Source organism: Vidua chalybeata, chromosome 8 (genome assembly GCF_026979565.1).
Source record: "Vidua chalybeata isolate OUT-0048 chromosome 8, bVidCha1 merged haplotype, whole genome shotgun sequence".
In the NCBI taxonomy this organism is placed as follows: domain Eukaryota; kingdom Metazoa; phylum Chordata; class Aves; order Passeriformes; family Viduidae; genus Vidua; species Vidua chalybeata.
The window spans coordinates 5,150,413-5,168,157 of NC_071537.1; the positions used below are offsets into that span (position 1 = coordinate 5,150,413).

The following is a 17,745-nucleotide window of genomic DNA, read 5'->3' on the forward strand; positions in this document are numbered from 1 at the left end:
GTTCTAAAGGACATTTTGGGGCATGAACAATTAAATGTAACGTGGCTGCCAGAACTGCAGTTATAGAAGTGCCACCAAGACTGAGGGAAGTTCCTTGTATCCAACAAGCAAATAAAACTGTTTCAGTGAGGTAACATTTCCATTTTGGTCCTAAAACCACTCTACTTAATGAGTAACAAAGTAGTTTGGGGACTGTGCTAAGTTAAAGGACAACTGGGTGAGTTCCTAAACTTCAGCTCATTCCTGCGCATTAATAGCAGAAGATTTTCCCAGGAAACATTTCCTGTATTTATCTGAATCTTTACTACCTGGCAACCAGGAGACATCTCTGCAGGAGAGTAAAATCTGGATCAAGCAGAAGCTTCTTTATGTCACTGCAAAAGAGAAAGTGTTAAAGAATGTGTAAAATGCTGGGCAGGATTGTTTGGTTGCTTTTGAACACAAATAGGATACATCACATACAAACTGAAAAGATCAACCCACAAAATAGACAATTTCTTTTCTGAAGTGAAAAAATGCATCTCTGAAAACAATTACAGCAGGAATTATATATAATTTGAAATATAACTGATCTCCAGGGGCAAATGCAGGGAGTCCATCAGGAACTTTTTATCTTTGCAATATAGGGAGTCACCACCAGGGTGCATGCAAAGCTGCCAATTAGTCTGCAGTAATTCTATTAATTACAATATTAATTCAGCTAAAAATAATTTTGCAGCTATGTAGTCTCACAGCAGAAGGGATGCACATGCATGAATTTAGGCTTTCCATAAGGTGTTTCAAACTGGATAAAAATAGGTTTTTACCTTTTCCATCCTACTAAATGAAAGGACAAAAGGAAAATGGACAAAATAATCTATTTACTAGCTTTAACTATAATTTTCAAGGTTTAAATTGAATGCCAAAATCTGTTTTCTGTGTAAATAGAGCAATGTGCATCAACATTACTCTGGAATTTTTTCTTCAACAAAGGATTTCTGGAATTATCTTTTTTTCCTCAGAGGTCAAATATTCTAACAAACCTTGGAGTGTTTAAGTAGCAGTGTCCAATGCAGTCTGGATCAGCATAAAGAACCCCTAAATCCCTGAGAAGTACTGCTTAAAACATTCCAAATTCTCACAGGTCAGCTGCAAATCATGTACTGACCCTATCAGCACCTTTAAAGCACCAAGTTTAAAATGACATAAAAATTACATAAAAAATGACTTTTTTTTTTTTTAAATAAAAACTGTCATTATTCAGGCACATCTTTAGAGAAAAGAATTCTTTCTTCATTAACTGAACTGCCACAAACTTCAGATATTTTGCCTTCTCAGAATTCCATAGCTTACACAAATACAAAACCAGAAAAATTCTTACTTGGACAATGAATTCAACTGCTCTTGAAGAAGGTTTTTAATATTTTCATTCTCTGGATAATCACTGGATTAAAAAAAAAAAAATAGAAGTTTTCTGTTACCAAAAGGACAGAATTATGTGAAATGGAAGAGCACTACTTGTAGGAGAAAAACACAGGCACATACATGGAAAGAATCTTTGACACTCTTTGGGTAAGCCATTCATGCAGGATTCTTTATCCAGTTACCAGTTCCAAAACAGCAGTGAAATATTTGGTTTGCTCCCACTGAACCTCAGAGTAAATGCCAATCTTTCTTTTCCCATTTTTCTTTTTTTCATTAACCATAAAATTAATACAAATGGCAAAGCCTAGAGCATTTTTAAGTGACCATGAGCACAGTCCATGACACAGACATTTGTGCTCCTCTGACAATGTGAATGTGGCTCTCCAAGAGTACAGACAGGTCTATCAGAATATCACTTTCATTTACACTTTAGGAACAACTCTGATGGCTGCATTAACTTCTAGAACAAAGAGAACACAGTTTTTCTCAGAAGTAATATAATGCCATAAAAATATTGCCAGGACTGAAAGCAGACTGCAGTTTTAAGAGCCAAGTGCTACTAAAGGCCAGAAGAAATACCTGACCTTAGAGCCTTGCCTATGTATTACTTTTGGTAATAAATAGTGAACTAATTATAATTTTGACTGTCCCCAAGAGTGAGGAAACTTATACATCCAAAAGTTATTTGCACAGAAGACTAATAAAATATGTAGGCTTTAAAAAATAATGTTATATATAAAATGATATTTCTTCTTACATGTCCATAATATCTAGAGAATATTTCTCATCCCAAGGCTGATGCAGTAGGAATGCTTTTAAAGCTAATGAAGCCCTTGGAACAAGAAGGTAGGGACACCAGACAGGTTCTGAAACAAAAAGAAAAAAATAATTATCCAGAGAGTCATGTGCAATAATGCTGTGTTCATTGATCAGAAAATGTACCTCCAGAAAATATACCACAGAAAATGTGTTACAGAAAATGTACCACAGAAAACATCTCAACAGAAAATGTGCCACAGAAAATATTCCACCAGAAAATGTGCCTCCAGAAAATGTATCAGAGAAAACAGGCACCAGATAATGTACCACAGAAAATGCACTACAGAAAATGTACCTCCAGGAAATGTCCACCAGAAAATGTATCACAGAAAATGTGCACCAGAAAATGTCCCAGCTTGTTTGCAAGCACCAGGAAAATCATACATAAAAGTCTTTTCACACACCAAGCACAGGCTGCTAGACATAAAAGCTTATCACTACATTCAAGCAAAAACATTTCCTAGAAGGTACAGGGTTATCAACCATGCTCAATTGAGAATTTCAGGATATTCCATAGTGGGTTTAGCCATAGACTCCTGGAATTCACTGTACTGGCTTTGGCAGAGCTGTGTACAATGATTATTGCTACAAGGTGCAAAGTTAGCTCTACCATATATATCATAAAGCATGTTTAGTTTTGCTTTGTCCCCCTAATTCCTACAGTACAACACAAGGATTAAATCCCATCATCTGGAAAGGATGGTGGGAAGTTTAATAAGATACAAATTATATACATTAGGGCTGTCACACCAGTGTAGAAGTCAGTAAAGCTGTATCCAGTACAAGGTGTGGGTGACAGGCAGCAAATGCTACCCAGTGACTGAGGAGGAGAACAAGCACCAAAACCAGCTCCATTATTAAACATTCACAATTCCCTGTACTTCGTGAGCACTGAGTGATGTAGGACTCTTGCAAATGTGAGTTGGTAATTAAAATATTACCACAGAAGGACAGCTCAATCACAGCAGCCTTACAGCTTTCAGTGTGCTTGGCTTTCCAACATTCATCTTTATAACTTAATATTGCAGAACACTCCTTCGATAGCAAAAATGGCTGTGATAAATGACATGTTTCCTCAAACAAACCCACACCACAGCTCCCCACGTCACAGTTTATTGCATATGTCTTAGAATCTACTGGGATTTAAGGCAATGACTTAAGGAAATTGTATGAGTAAAGTAGGATTGGTTCAAAAGGCAACAAGAAGAAGAATTACTTAGAACACTAGTAATAAAAATACAAAAAAATGTAGCTTAGTTAACTAGTTAAATATTTAAACTCCCTTCTTAGACATATGGCTAAAAAGGTAAACAGCACTAATATTGCTATTTTAAAGGTCAGTCTGAAGAGCAATGAATCAGTCTACAGACACCTGAAAAAAACCCAGAAAATACATTTTTACCCATCAACAAATGTTTCTAAATCATGTAATGAGTAATAGTGATAAAGGTACTGATACCTAATTGATATGTCAATGCCTTTAAAGTCAATTTGCTATATATATGTACAAAAAGTTCTTATTTTCTTCATTTATATTTAAATTAAAATATTAAAAAGTATGTGCTATTTAGGAGATGAAACTTGTATTAAAAAACCCATGCATGTGGCCTAAGCTTAAATAAATTACCTGTATCTATGCAAAGCAGTAGAAGGGCAAAGTAGAAAGTAGAAAATCTCCACATGTGACAACTCCCAGTTCTAACAGAAGTGCTGAGCTGCACTTTCCAAAGAGGAGGGCAGAAGTACCAAGCAGTGGGCAGCAAAGAAGACATGAGCATACCTATTAAATCCTGCTCATCCATCCTGAAACACGAGGGTTTCATGGACAAGTCCAGCACTCGGATGCATCCATCATCTGATGCCAGCACCACTTTGTCTGACGTGCACCAGTCCACGTCCAAGATCCGGAAATTCACGTTCCTCCCACTCCTTAAACTGCTCACCATTTGTACCTGCAAAAGTTCAGTTATTTTTTATTTTTAGCAGCCTCTCCATCACCCAGTGTGAGGCTGTGTCACACACCCAGGAGGCACAGCACAAAATTCCCCACGAAAGGTGAAGTTAGCCATAAATCATTTCAATAATGGTCTTTTCTGGAGAGTAAGGAATTTAGAACTTTGCAGTAGGTCACATGGTTGCCCTGGAACAACACTATTTCCCAGTTTAGGGCTAAGAAAAAATCCTTTTGAACATAGTGTACAGCTGCCTTTTTGTTATCTTTTTATTATCTTTTCTAACAGGACAGGATTAGATGTATAACAGAACTAAAATAAAATATTACTAGAGATATTCTGAAAGACTTTTGACTGAAAATGTGAATTTAATTTTAAATGCTTTCACGTAGGAAACTCCTTTATCCTAGAAAAAAATGAGGGAACAGCATTGGGAGGAGTACCTTGTGGCATCAAAACTATTCAAACGTGCTTCAAGGAGAGACTCATTGGGTAATATCCTACTCTACTTATGTAATTCACAGTAGTTGTTCATATCTGCTGTCCATTCTTATCATCAGTGGAGTTTCATATTGCACTAATTAAGTGTCTGAGTTTGAAGCTGGTGCTCATTACAAAGTGAACATGAAAAAAAATTAAAATTCCTCTTTTATACCCTGATACCTTGACCTTATTCCAGGGGCTAAGTTAAAACAGTACAATTATATTTCCTGGCCCATGGTACTATAATTCCCTGAGAGACCTAAAAGCAAACCCCAGAAGGTTTGTGAACATAACTAGAGCGATTCTGAGTAAGAAGAGAAGCTAGAGAGTGTTAATGAACAGATGTCTGCTTTTTTGGTATTGCCTAACAAATTACATCTCAGCCATACACAGAAGAAACCTGCAGTGAAAGCAATCTCCTGTCCACAGATTGAAGCCTCAGACTGGGGACTCCCCCTTAAATTTTTAAGGTCTGCCTCAAAACCATTGCAAGAGGATGGCAAAGAGGATCTCAGACATTGTCAGCTTTAAGAGTGGAAGACTGATCTCAGTGATGGCAGCTCAAAGATGCCTTATAGGGAGTAAAAGTCTTCTGAGAAAAGCCATGTGACTTTATCACACAACTGCCAGCAAGAAATCCTGACTCAGTAAAACTTAACCCCTCACTCATCCTGCTTTGCAGAGGTGAGGTGTGGGCTTTGAAGAGAAGTGCCTATCAAACCCAGAGCCACTTACCTCTTTTGAATCCCAAATTTCTACCCCATCGTTGTACATTGCAAGAAGTTTTTGATTTCCTTTCCCTGGGGCAAACCGTATTTTTTTCACCCAGCTCCGGTGAGTAGGAATCCCCCTAGGGAAAGACAAGATTAGGATCCACATTCTATACCCAATATTGTAGGAAACTGAATCCTTTCCAGGAACTTTGCAGATCCTGGTACTGCACAGACTGAGGAGAACAATCTTTCTATAGATCTACACACAAATGGATGTTGAGATTGTGAATTTATCAAACTGAAATGACGAAATGCTTGGAATAAACACTACAATACATAATGTTTAACCAGAAGCCATTGCAGATTTAATGTAAAAAAAGATACCTAGCTGGTTTTAAAACCTTGATTAAATGCTAATTCTTCTGAAAACACACGAGATTAAATGTAGGGAACTGGGACACAGTAGACATTTTCTGAATTTTTAATCCAAAATACTTGCATTTTTCCCTACAGTGAAGAACAAAAATGAGGAAGGATGAAAACATTCCGCATTCTAATACTCATAATCTCATGTTTGACAGACTTAATTTGCATTCATACCTGGATACTCTAGCCTTCAAATCCCAGAAGTTTAAGTTTCCATCAACATCTCCAAGAACCAGGATATCCCCTTTCCAGGCAATACAAGTAATGCTACCCATACTTCCCTAAAAATATTTAAGAAGCAGAAAAATATCTTGTGATTAATAGATTCAAACATATGAATAAATATTTCAAGATTGATATTCATTTGAAGAAAATATTATACAACATGATACTCCAAAACAGGAAAAATTGTATAGAAAACTGTGAAAACAGAATTGCTATCAGTTTTAAAGTTGGAATTCATATTTCAGATTTCAAAGTACTACATAACTGACCACTTGCTGCTACAAGGCTTATCCTTGATTTTTTTTCTGGCAATCAAAGCTAAGCAAAAAATTAAAGCATCAATGATATAGAAAAATTGGAACTCACATCTGGAGGAATTCTTGCACTGTCTTTTACTGAGTTTCCCTCTACTGTGAGATGATAAACCTGCCCATCAGCACCTGTAAACACAAAGTGCTCCCTGGCAGAGATGTTCTGGCTCAGCTCTGATTTACTTTCAGCTTCCTGCAACAAGCTTTAAAAAGAACATAATGAGACACAATTATTTCTTTCTTGAAATCAGAATTGCAAGATAAATTCTACCTCGTGCACAGAAACAGCACAAAAAAGAGCATATATGCTTCTAAACACTTTGTGCAACAGTTAACTATTTATTACTTCCACTCTTGTGGAAATACACTCAAGTAACTTGTCCAAGGGCAAGTAAGAGTTTTACTTGAAGAACCAGGTAACCAATGGACTGCCACAGACACACCTGAGAGAAACAGGTACATCAAAGTCCCCCATATAAAAACTAAAGGGAGGCCCATAAAGTTGTTTCGTTTGCTATGTACTCAAGAATCAGTTCCAAAATATTCTTTTCATTAGAAGAATGGCACATGGTGGGAAAGCAACAACTGCTGTAGCCCAGGACTCCGTCAGGAGGGGGGATACCTGATCACAGAGGATTCCACACTGCTGACTTCAGTGTCTGATGCCACTGTCTGCCGGGCCATGGCCTCCCTGGCTGCCAACTGCTTCTTCCTCAGGCTCTTTAAGTTATGGGAAGGTGACCACTCCTGTGGAAAATGGCCCAGGAAAAATGGGAAAGACAAAGGTTTATTCCCTGAATTTACTGGGGCTTTATAATGATTTCCAAGGAGATCTGTAGTACCTCCCTGCATCACCCAAGGGGCAGAGCAGATTTCTTCATCAGAACCTCCTTTTTTCCTGCTTCCATTTGGTGACAGATGAAATGTTAAAGCACTTCTCTGTATATGCTACAGCTACAGTAACACTTGCTGCAAAATTGTTCAAAGATTTTATACTATTTCAATGTATTACATTTATTAAAAGGTAAGAGAATTTATTCCTTACCAGAGCAGTGGCTGTAGGGAAGTTTTTAGACATTTCTCTGAGCAGAGTGCAAGTTCTGACATCCCAGATCTCCAGTGGTTTGTCTTTAAATACCACAGCTAGGTACTGCCTGAAACAAATGAGAATTTACTCCAGAAAGAGTCATTTGAGCATTTTACTTCATGCTGTTCACACCAGCACTCTAGAGACCCTCAAAAACTAGTTAGCAGAGCAAATCAAATCCCCCTCTGAAGCTTGGGATTCCCTTGAGTTACTGAGGAGCAAAAGAATGTCTGAAAAAGAGTTCTCTTCAAAGGTAACAGAATTATAAATTTCTGCCAGGTGGTTCTCCACAATTACTGTGGAGGAGAGAAGGGGAATAATTCACAGAGAGCAGCAGCACCTCTGATCTCACCATGTTCAGCCTGAACCAGAAAAACACACAAGACCGCAGGCTGGACAGAGTTTTTTCCCTCCTGCACATGCATGCCACTTCCTAATCCTGGGATAAATGAGCATAAAATCATCTCACACTAAACCACTTGTCAGTTATGTCTTCAGACTGCTCATCTGTGGAGCTGGGTGAGTGTAAACACTTTTAATCCACCACTTTTCACATTTAACTTGAAAATACAGAGGCTGCAGCAATTTGTCCTCTCAGGCATTCATCTCTCTGCAAGTGAACCTCCTTTCTTGTCTCACTCAACACTCTCCAGCCTCTTCATCTAAGCCCATGGCTGTTCTTAATTTTTAATGCATTATTAAGAACATTATATGGTTAAACTCTTCCAGATTCTCTGGAACTTCTACATAGAAAAATATGTGCAAGCTAGAGACATTTTTTTCCTCCACTGTAAAGAAAAAGCTTTTAAGATTTAGAGACAATGCCCTATTAAAATCAAGTCTACTTTAATTTCATTTATACAAGAAAGTGAAGTAATTTTCCAGAGTACTACAATTATTATTTTTTGATACAATGAAGATCAGGGCCTCCTGTCAGAAGCCTGAGCTCAAAATAATGAGGACTTGAAAGGGAACAATTTGGTCATTTATCAGCTGACTTTTCAAACAACTATATCTCATATCTTGTTTTCCAGCAGACAATTATGGCAAAGGTGTGAAATACTTACAAAAGCTAAATAAATATGAATAATCATCCAATCTTTAATGCTAAACTTCCTAGTTCTAAGTAAGGCTTAAGTTATAGAAAAGAGAATTAACTCATAACAGGATCAAAGTTGAAAAAAAACCAGTTCAGCACTTTTATTCTCCTTAACTTTATCAAAAAGCCTGTTCAGCAAACACAATTCCTGTAAGAAATAAAATATTAATTACTGATTTTGCAATGTGATTGGATCCTGAAGTGACAAAGTCAACCACAAAAACATTCACAGCTTTTTCACTTGGAATTAATATTCTGAAGCATTTCCCTCTTGATGCTGTTGAATATTTTCCTATACACTCTGAAGTGCTCTTTGTCTTGGCATGTCTATGATGTTCTGAGGATTTTCATGCAGTACAGTGAAATTTATAAACTTCCCAAGGATGATGCCCTTACTTCAGATGAGACACCTTTATCATTTCGATGGCTGGCTCGTCGTTGCCTCGCTCCCCACGGAATGCAACGCTCCTGCCTGGAGCACAGAACAGGGGGAGAACAGCAACAGTCAATAAACAACACAGAAAGAGAGAAATTTAAATAGAAACTGCTCTGCTTGCAAACAGAACCAGTTTACTAACCAAACCAGAACGTCTCCAAATCACCTGTCATCTCTAATGTTGTCATTGTCAAAGTTTTACAGCATTTCATTTTACTGCATTTCAGAGCTCATCACTAAAATCTCAAAGTTTACATTAAATATATTGTAAACTCCACTGTCAAGTACTTTCCTGACTCACTTCCAGAGCACAGCAACTCAAATGGATGCATCAGGATTACATAAATATAGAGAGAGATTTCAAAGAGTTATTATTTTCCACTCAAAGTCAATAAGAGATCCTCTCCATTCCCCAAGGAGGAAATTCATTAATTGCTTTCAAGTTTGAGAAGAGAAATTAACTCTGCCATGAACTAAGTGTGATAGTATTTCATGGTGAGCTACATTCTACACTTACCAGAACCATTCTCTCTTCCTTTCCAGCTAAAATAGTAAATCTTAAAGAGTTTATAATCTCATCCCCAACAAAATTTTCATCCACTTGTAGGAAGTGCTGCAGAATTATAGGTGTTAAAGATATGATATTTATCAAAATAAATAATGACCTATAAACAGCCTCTTTTTTGCAAGTTTCATTCTTAGCTTCAAGGAAAATTCAAGCTATAAATTTTAGCTCCTCTTGTAGCTCACAGCAAAATTACTGAAGCCAGATACATGAATAAATCTAGTTATCAAGAACATGAGTTAGAGCTCTCCTGTCAGAGGCTACTGGAATTCTGTCTCCTCTCTTTTCAACATCTTAGCAATTTTCTTTCATATTTTTGTCAAAGCAAATCTGAATAAGCCGAGTTTTCCTAGGCCTAAAATAGAAAGTTGGGCTCCTAAGTGAAGGAAGAAGCAAAAAATCAGACAGTTAAATTGCTGTGCCTTTCTTGAAAGCTTTAAAGAGGAAGTGTACTATTTTTAAGCAACTTAAATGCTAAGGTCTCATGTATTCACATTTACTCAAAACTTGCTTGCCTGCAGAAATTCTGAACCTTTGATGACTTCTGCCTATAAATGTTCTATACTGATTCACAAGGTGAATGAAAAATCAGGTTCCCATCTTACATGAGATTAGTTTCCCAGTGCAAATATCTTTTCTGTTTTGATTTTAAACAGATGAACAAAAGACATTATATGAAAAAACTTTACAATAGTATTATGCTACAAGAATAACCTCTCTGTGCAGCACCCTGCAAATACAACAACTGAGGTTTTTCCATAAGCTTAAAAATACCAATTAAAAAGTCACTTTGCATAAAGCAATTCAGAATTAGCCATGTGCTACAAGATTCAGGCTCTTCAATTAGAACTTAAGTGGCTCCAGCTTTTCACATTTAAAAATAATGTAAAATTATTGAAGTGCTTCCTGTTCTGGGCTAATCTCCCCAGTTATACCTCTTCTTGTACAGATATTGAGTTCATTGCAAAAGTATTTATCACCCACTATGAGACCAAAATAGTTGTAACCTGTTAATTTTGCTATCATCAGTATCTTTTAACAGTTATTTACTTTTTAACCTTTCCAATTCTTTATAAAAGTACCAGGTTTTATTGTTTTAAATCCCTTTTATACTCATTCACACTCAAATCCTGACCATGTGCAACACAACACAACAAAAGGTTCAATGCTATTTCAGGTGCACATGAAACAGTGGGTGCAGATTATGACAAAACACATTTGGAAATGTGGAAATATGTGCAGTTTGTGAACAAAATCCACTACTAATACCCCGTGTGGCTGCTTCTAAACCCCCTGCTGACACTTTTTCTTTTAATAAGCCCAAGATGTTTTTGTAAAGGTGTTGGTTCAAGTCTGTCTGCAGAGCACCAAACAAAACACATCTTGTGGCTTCACAAAGAAAAGCAGGAACAGTTAAAGCTCGTTTATTATTTTATTTTGCCATGACCACAAAAGAAGGAAAAAAATAAGAGTCAGAACTTGTCACTCCCCAGCAAATCTGTCAGCTCCTGGAGCAGATTTCTCAGGAAACACAAACCTGTTGGAAGGTCCACCAGCTGCAGCTCATTCCTGACCAGTCCCAGATTGTTGGGTGTTGATGTGGCAAAGGAAATGAAGCCAGTCAAGCTGATCCACTCAATTCCCCTGTGATCAGAAGGAAATACATGAAGCATATCAGCCAAAAGATTTTAATTGCTACAAGTCTGAACTGAAGTATTTTTTTCCACAAATAAAAACCCAGCACAGATGTCATTTTCTACACTTTCTGCAAACATCATATTTAAGCATAAAAAGAAACTACACATTAACAACTATGGTGTGAATATAAAGTTACTGAATTAAATTTTAGGGCAGCTTTCTTTTAAGACTGCATTACTTTGGTTTAATAAAAAACCCAGGTAGAAACACTGTTAACTTCTGCAAAAAGCCCTGACAGATACTCATCACTAGAGTGGATTAAAAGCCCTGCTCTGATCAAATCAGTGGTTACTATCAAACAACTCCAAATTCCCAGAACACAGGAAAATATTCATGTGGGTGGCAGTGTGGGTTGTCTTATTTCTTTCAGTCCAGAGAGAAGAGAAATAAAGATGATATAAAAAGAGAGGCCCTGAAGAGATTTCACAAAACAACCATAAATCTGGCCTTTTTTTTTTTTGTTTTTGTTCTTTTAGATCACACCAAAGCAGCTCCCAAGCAAATCACGTTGCAGTGCTGCAAGAATGTAAAGTTCCAGTGCATTAATAAATAAATAAAAAATAATCATAAATAAAATTGAACTCAACAGAACATACTGGCAGCATAGATGGCCTTTCAGCCAACTCCTGAAATACACCACAGGCAAAGGGACAGAAAGTGGCACTGGGTGGGACTGCCCCTAAACAAGACCCTTCTCCAGCCCCATTTCCCACACACACTTGGTGCCTGCAAAAACTGCATTATCTGTGAAATAAATCAAGGAGCTCTTCCAAAGAAAATTGAGCTCTAATGCATACACGTACTCCATTTCATTTTAACACAGATAAAAGGATATAAGGTTTCCTCAAAGCCTTCAAACACAGATTACTTAAGAACTGTTCCCAGGACAAATATTCTGGTTCATCAACTGCCTGCTTTGGAAGAATACATGTGTAGTATATGAAAGATAAATAACAGTATTTATGATTTACTGTCAGTAAATCCAACTCACACTGCATTAAGTAGAAGTTTCCTAAATACAATGTACATGGGTGAAACCAAAAAGCACTCCCATAATATTCTGCACATACAATTTACAGCCACATTTATTATTTTAGTTAAAGCTTTAAAAACATGGGAAGCTTTATTCCTAAGTCCTCAAAAAAAGTTAAATATTTAGGGCCCAGTTTTTTTCCCAGCAGGACCTATGGAAGTTCAGCCATTAATTTCAATCAAAATGAGAAGTATTCAATTATTAATTGAAACATTTCAGGCATGATTGAATAGAAATCTACAAGTGCAGTAATGGGTGACATTGCACGTCTCCAAAGGGTCATAAATCCAGGGAGCTTTCTGAAATGGAAGAAATGTGAATTCTGACACCTTTCCATTTATCTCAGCTATGTTTTTTGGAAAAAGTCCACTCCTAATGCATTGTTATTGCTGGTAGTTATTCACCATTCTCCTGCAAAGACCTGAAGCATTTTCTACACTTTTTTCATCAGCTCAGATTTAACAGGGCAAGTCCTTTTTCTCTGCTGCTGCCTGGCCATCTGTCAATACCAATAAAATCTACAGAAACCCAAGACACTCTTAAATCATAAGGAAACTTTAGCTCAGCTAACTGCTTGCACCTGAAACAACATATTTTTTGTCACTGTCACACATAGAAATTGAGAATCTGAAGACAGTGGTTCCAATTTTAATGATGGAGACAAGTAATGCTTTCCCTATTGAAATAGCAAACATTTCCTCCTAAAATCATCTTTGCCTACCAGAATTAAGGGTTACATTCAGCTGCCAACCACCTTTTAGACTGAATCTACTCTTTTAAAATGTAACATTTAGAGATTCTATATATTCAACTTGTCTCAGTTACTTGAAGAGTGAGACTCAGTTGTTTTGATTAATGCTTCCAATGCAAACAAATCACAAAGTGCACTGAAGTGGATAAAAACACAAATTACATTTCTAGTTGGGAATAGATTGTTGTGACTTTATGATGTGGCAGCTGCTACTTAAATTTAAGGGTTTTAAGAAAAAGAGAAAGGAAAAAATGGGAAATTAAACCATATGTGCTCCCAAAGTGGTGGTAGATACTTTTCATTCTGATTTCTCTATTCAAGGAAAGTTTTTTTTAAAGAGGTGATGAATGTTTGCAAAGCAGTTTCCCAAGGAGCAGTCAGCTGAAATTCAAATGCTAAAACAGCTTCAATTCAACTGCTAAAATTTGGATGTAATGTAGTAATTTTCAAGTCGTGCCTGCAGGCCATAGACATTCTTGTTATAGTCAGTGAGATTTTAATTTTAAAAATAAAAGCTGTTGCAGTCTTGAACTTGCTGAGCTTCAGTGAAAAAGAATGAGCAGCACTGCTCCAGTCTCAGCTATTTCACTACCAGAATGAGCAAAAGCAGAGAGCTGCCAATGTGCCACTGAACTGAAAGCTGCTCTGCAGGCATTTTATTTGCCTCTCTCAAATATATTCTTCTCTGCACTGAAGGTGTTTTGTTATCTCCTGTATTGCCTACTGTCCACAGGTATCAGACTTGGTTATTTCATGGTTCTTCCAGTTTCTCTTAATGATAAGAATGATTTGTATTTCTCTCTGTCCTGAAGGAATCCTGACCTCCTGCTCCCAGTTCCTGCCAGGCCAAAATCCCCTTCTTGATTTCCCCCTCACTTAGGTTCCTGGCAGTGTGCTTTAAGCATTTCTGATGCTTCTTACCTTCATCTCCTTATAAAAATAAAATTAAACTCAACAGAAAAGTATTTACTTCCACAATTATAAACAAATAGTGAAATCTAAGTAATAATCATAAATAAAATTAATATTCAAGGTTACCCATAAGTACATATTATCTTAAAAGGAAGGACAGAAAGGCAATTCTTCCTCTTTCAAGTTACAACACAAAGTGTAAATAAAAACAAAAAAAACCAAACAAACAAAAAAATCAGCATGTGACTACATATGTACAACACTTTAATCTCAAAAAAAAAAAAGGAAATAATAATTGCTAACACCCAAACAACTCAGTGGATTTGAAAAGGACAATGGATTTGTAAAGGAAAATTGCCTTATTTTTATTACATTCTCTTCCTAAATAAAGAGCACTGAGAACTCTGCTGGCCTTGAGTTACAATTTCAGGGTATTCTCAATTACATACTAAAATAATGATGGTCCCTGAAGGTGTTCTTTCAGATACAATGGAAACAGAGGCAAAGTAACAATTTCACAAGTGAAAGAAGAACTTTTGCACTCCATGAAAATTAATTTTAAAAAAGAAAAGAATCTCCATGCCTTAATCTAAATTGCTTGAAGCATTCCCTTGAACTTGTAACAATTATGTAGAAACTCATTCAGACAATTGAGAAAACTGTAACAAATATTTAAAAGATGTACCCTGATAACATCTTAAGGCTAAACAGAATTCACAAACATTTTGTATTAATTCTAAAAAGTTTTGTTGAGGGAATTTGCCAGAAAAGCAATATATTCTTCAAGTTTCTCAAAAGCTGCAAACCCTTTACAAAATTGAAAAACCCAAACTAACAATACTCCTAGTAATGCACAAAGCTTTTCTTCCAAAATTGTGTTTATTTCCTCCTTCCTCTCCATTTTCCTTTTTTTTTTTGACATATGAAATGTGAATAGTTTTCATTTTGTGTTTTATAACCACTGTAATAAAAAAGGACTCTCCTCTTGTGCTGCATAACAGAAAGTAAAATTAAAATAATTTCATGTGTAGTCAGTGGTATGAAACCAAGAGATTTAAATGGTTTAGAAGAGAAAGGGGAATTCTATTCTTACAGTGCTAAGTAATCACACCACAAACATAAAGAAAGTTACTTTGTTTGGTGGTAGATTTCCCCAATGAACTCTCAGAGCTGCCTATTCTCAGGAATCTGTACTTTTTGCAGAATGTACAGTGCAATGCAGACCTTAACCAGATGAAGGCTTCAAAACACAATTCTGATACAATTTTTTATTAATATTTGTACTAGAAATAAGTATTTTATTTTCATGCTTAAATCTGCCTGGAAATATGTATCCAGCAAGCATCACCTTGAATATCTGTGCCATCAGTTATCCAAAAAGTTCTGCCATTGTGTGCACACAAACACACAGCACAAAAGCTTTAAAATTTACTCTGCTCCTTCTTAGGATGGATAAATACTGATTCCTTTATTCAGTCTTTAAAAAACTATCTTTAATTCCCTTAGGACTAAAATTGTCTCAACAGCAATTTCAGCCCCAAGGGGATAAAGCAAATAAAGCCTGACATAGCAACCAGCATTATTTCAAAGGACTCAATCCCAATAGTTATGGAATAAATAAAGTTTCTTGTCCTAAAAAGATTTCTTTGTCCTGCAGTGCACTGAAGAGACTGGAAGTAGTTGATATGCATTCCAGATCAGCAGGCACAGATGCAATTCCAATATTTCTTTCAGTGTAATTTTCATTACAGTTTTGTCAGGGTGTTACAGCTCTCACACAGCAAAGGCAGGGTAGAGCACTCTACCCTGATTTCATTAACAATTTTCCTGATTTCATTAACAGCAAGGCAAGACACCCACACTGCTGGGTAACATCACTCAGGTATTTCAGCATTTGTTTTCTAGAAGGATTATAGCAGGAATTAAAAGGAAAATCTTACTTGACTTCACAGGAGTGGATGCTTAACTCTTTGTGGAGGAGTCCACTTGTGAGGTGAAACACCAGGACAGAGCCATTGCTTGTACCTATAAAATTGATTTAAAAAATATAGGCATACATATTATTCTTTTCTTCCATGCTTTAGTGAAAATGCAAGATTTACAGCTATCTCTCTCTCTTTCTCATTTTTAGATACCTGTAACTATTATATTTTACAATTTTATAAAAAGTATGTGAATTTCTAGCACTTAAATCCCAAATATTAAACCCTCTGCAGCCACTGATATCCACTTGGATCAAGACATTTTCCCAAACATTTCTGCAGAGCCTGTAGGAAATCTGATTATTCTCCTTGCATTTCCACAGCACACCCACCCAGCTGAAGAAGAAAGGAATGTTTCTTTTGCTTTGATTACTGGAGATGAGTAAATGTTTTACCTGTTATCCCCCAATAATGCCTGGGTAGATTTTATGGAATCATTAACGCAATTCTGCTTTCTCATCCTGAAATAATGACTTTTTGCAAATTAGAAATTAGTAACCTAGTAGCTTTGAGCTTCAATTACATCAAAAACCTTCTGATATACTGAAACCCACAATTTTCCATTAGACACTTCATGATATTCATATCAGTTCTATGAATTACAGCAATGGATACCTAAAGAGCCATTCGGGTATGTTAAGTCTAAAAAGACTTTGCTGTAACTGCACTTTACACCTGTTTGTTTTCTAATCTTTGTATTTCACCTTTTTTAACAGTTGCAGCTCATGGGAAACCACAAGTTACATTTTAGCAGCATCACATCATGTCATGATGGACTGCCTCTAGTTTAGAGCACAACTCTGAAAGAGGACGCCAGAAAAATCAGCTTTAAATAGGGAAAATTCCAAGTTAATACATCAGGTGCTCACTGGCAACTAATAGCTAGATGAGTTTAACTACATTTGTGGTAAGACAGAATAGATTCATCTAGAAAAAATGATGTGCTGCAAGTGTAATTTTAGAAATTCGTATCAGAGTAAAAATAAAGTCTCTGTGAAGTTCATTAGCTTGTTCTAGAAATGCAGGGCTGCAGAAGTCCCTATTTCCTGACATTCAGAGTGAAATGAGAGCAACACATAAAATGCTGAGTGTATCAGCAGACCAATATCACACTAAATAACAGGATAAATAAAAACTTGCTACTATATTGCATTTTTTCAGGTAGCATTGCTTAAACCCAAGGCAAGAAAAAAGAACCCAAGGACCAGAACCAAACCAATACACGGGTCACTATCTGCAATAAATTACACAGCATCAACAGATAGATTTTTTTTTTTTCTGTATCAACAACTATATTTGAATTTAACACAGGATCTCTTCTTTTCAGAGCAATGAATAACCTGCTCAAGGCACTCACCAACAGCAAGGATGGGCTCGTACTGTTTGATGTTTTTGGTTGTGAGGGGCGGGCACATGCGGATGGCGAAGGGAGGCAGAGGCAGCCCTGACAGAAGTCCTGTCAGCAGGAATTTGAGGTGCACTTCCTGCAGAAATGAATTCTTTAACTCTTCTCCAGTGCTTGCACCCTGCCCTGCTTAAAAGTGAAAGCTCTTGGTAGCATGAAATTTTAATTGGAGATCTTAGAGAAAGTTTTGAGATATTTATATAAAAAAAAATTACAAACAATGTATAAAACACATTTCTTCCTCTTGAGCTTTGCATGATGAAAATTTTCTGAAGACTGGTTGCTGTTTAGAGTTCACAAAGAGGGGATGTGTCAGATAAATAGGATTCTAAGATTAGTAACAAAAAATCAAAGTGTTTTTTCCAAATTCCATTTTAAAAGACTTTTTATCCTCAAAGAAAATGAACTTGGAACATTGGCCCTCAACATAAAATCCTCAAGAGG

At 36.5% G+C, this 17,745-nt stretch overlaps 1 protein-coding gene across 1 annotated transcript in view; it reads right to left on the minus strand.

The window, feature by feature from the left end:
* Window positions 1–17,745, minus strand: part of WDR11 (WD repeat domain 11) — a 35,354-nt gene that overhangs the window by 7,339 nt on the left and 10,270 nt on the right. Inside the window, exons 10-22 of the mRNA XM_053948885.1 lie at window positions 17,254–17,427; window positions 15,855–15,939; window positions 11,058–11,164; window positions 8,916–8,991; window positions 7,379–7,487; window positions 6,956–7,080; window positions 6,389–6,536; window positions 5,972–6,078; window positions 5,394–5,508; window positions 4,004–4,175; window positions 2,162–2,270; window positions 1,361–1,423; window positions 309–374 (exon numbers count right to left, since the gene is read on the minus strand). Coding sequence (XP_053804860.1) covers window positions 309–374; window positions 1,361–1,423; window positions 2,162–2,270; window positions 4,004–4,175; window positions 5,394–5,508; window positions 5,972–6,078; window positions 6,389–6,536; window positions 6,956–7,080; window positions 7,379–7,487; window positions 8,916–8,991; window positions 11,058–11,164; window positions 15,855–15,939; window positions 17,254–17,427 — 1,456 coding nt within the window. The remainder of the gene's footprint in view (window positions 1–308; window positions 375–1,360; window positions 1,424–2,161; window positions 2,271–4,003; window positions 4,176–5,393; window positions 5,509–5,971; window positions 6,079–6,388; window positions 6,537–6,955; window positions 7,081–7,378; window positions 7,488–8,915; window positions 8,992–11,057; window positions 11,165–15,854; window positions 15,940–17,253; window positions 17,428–17,745) is intronic.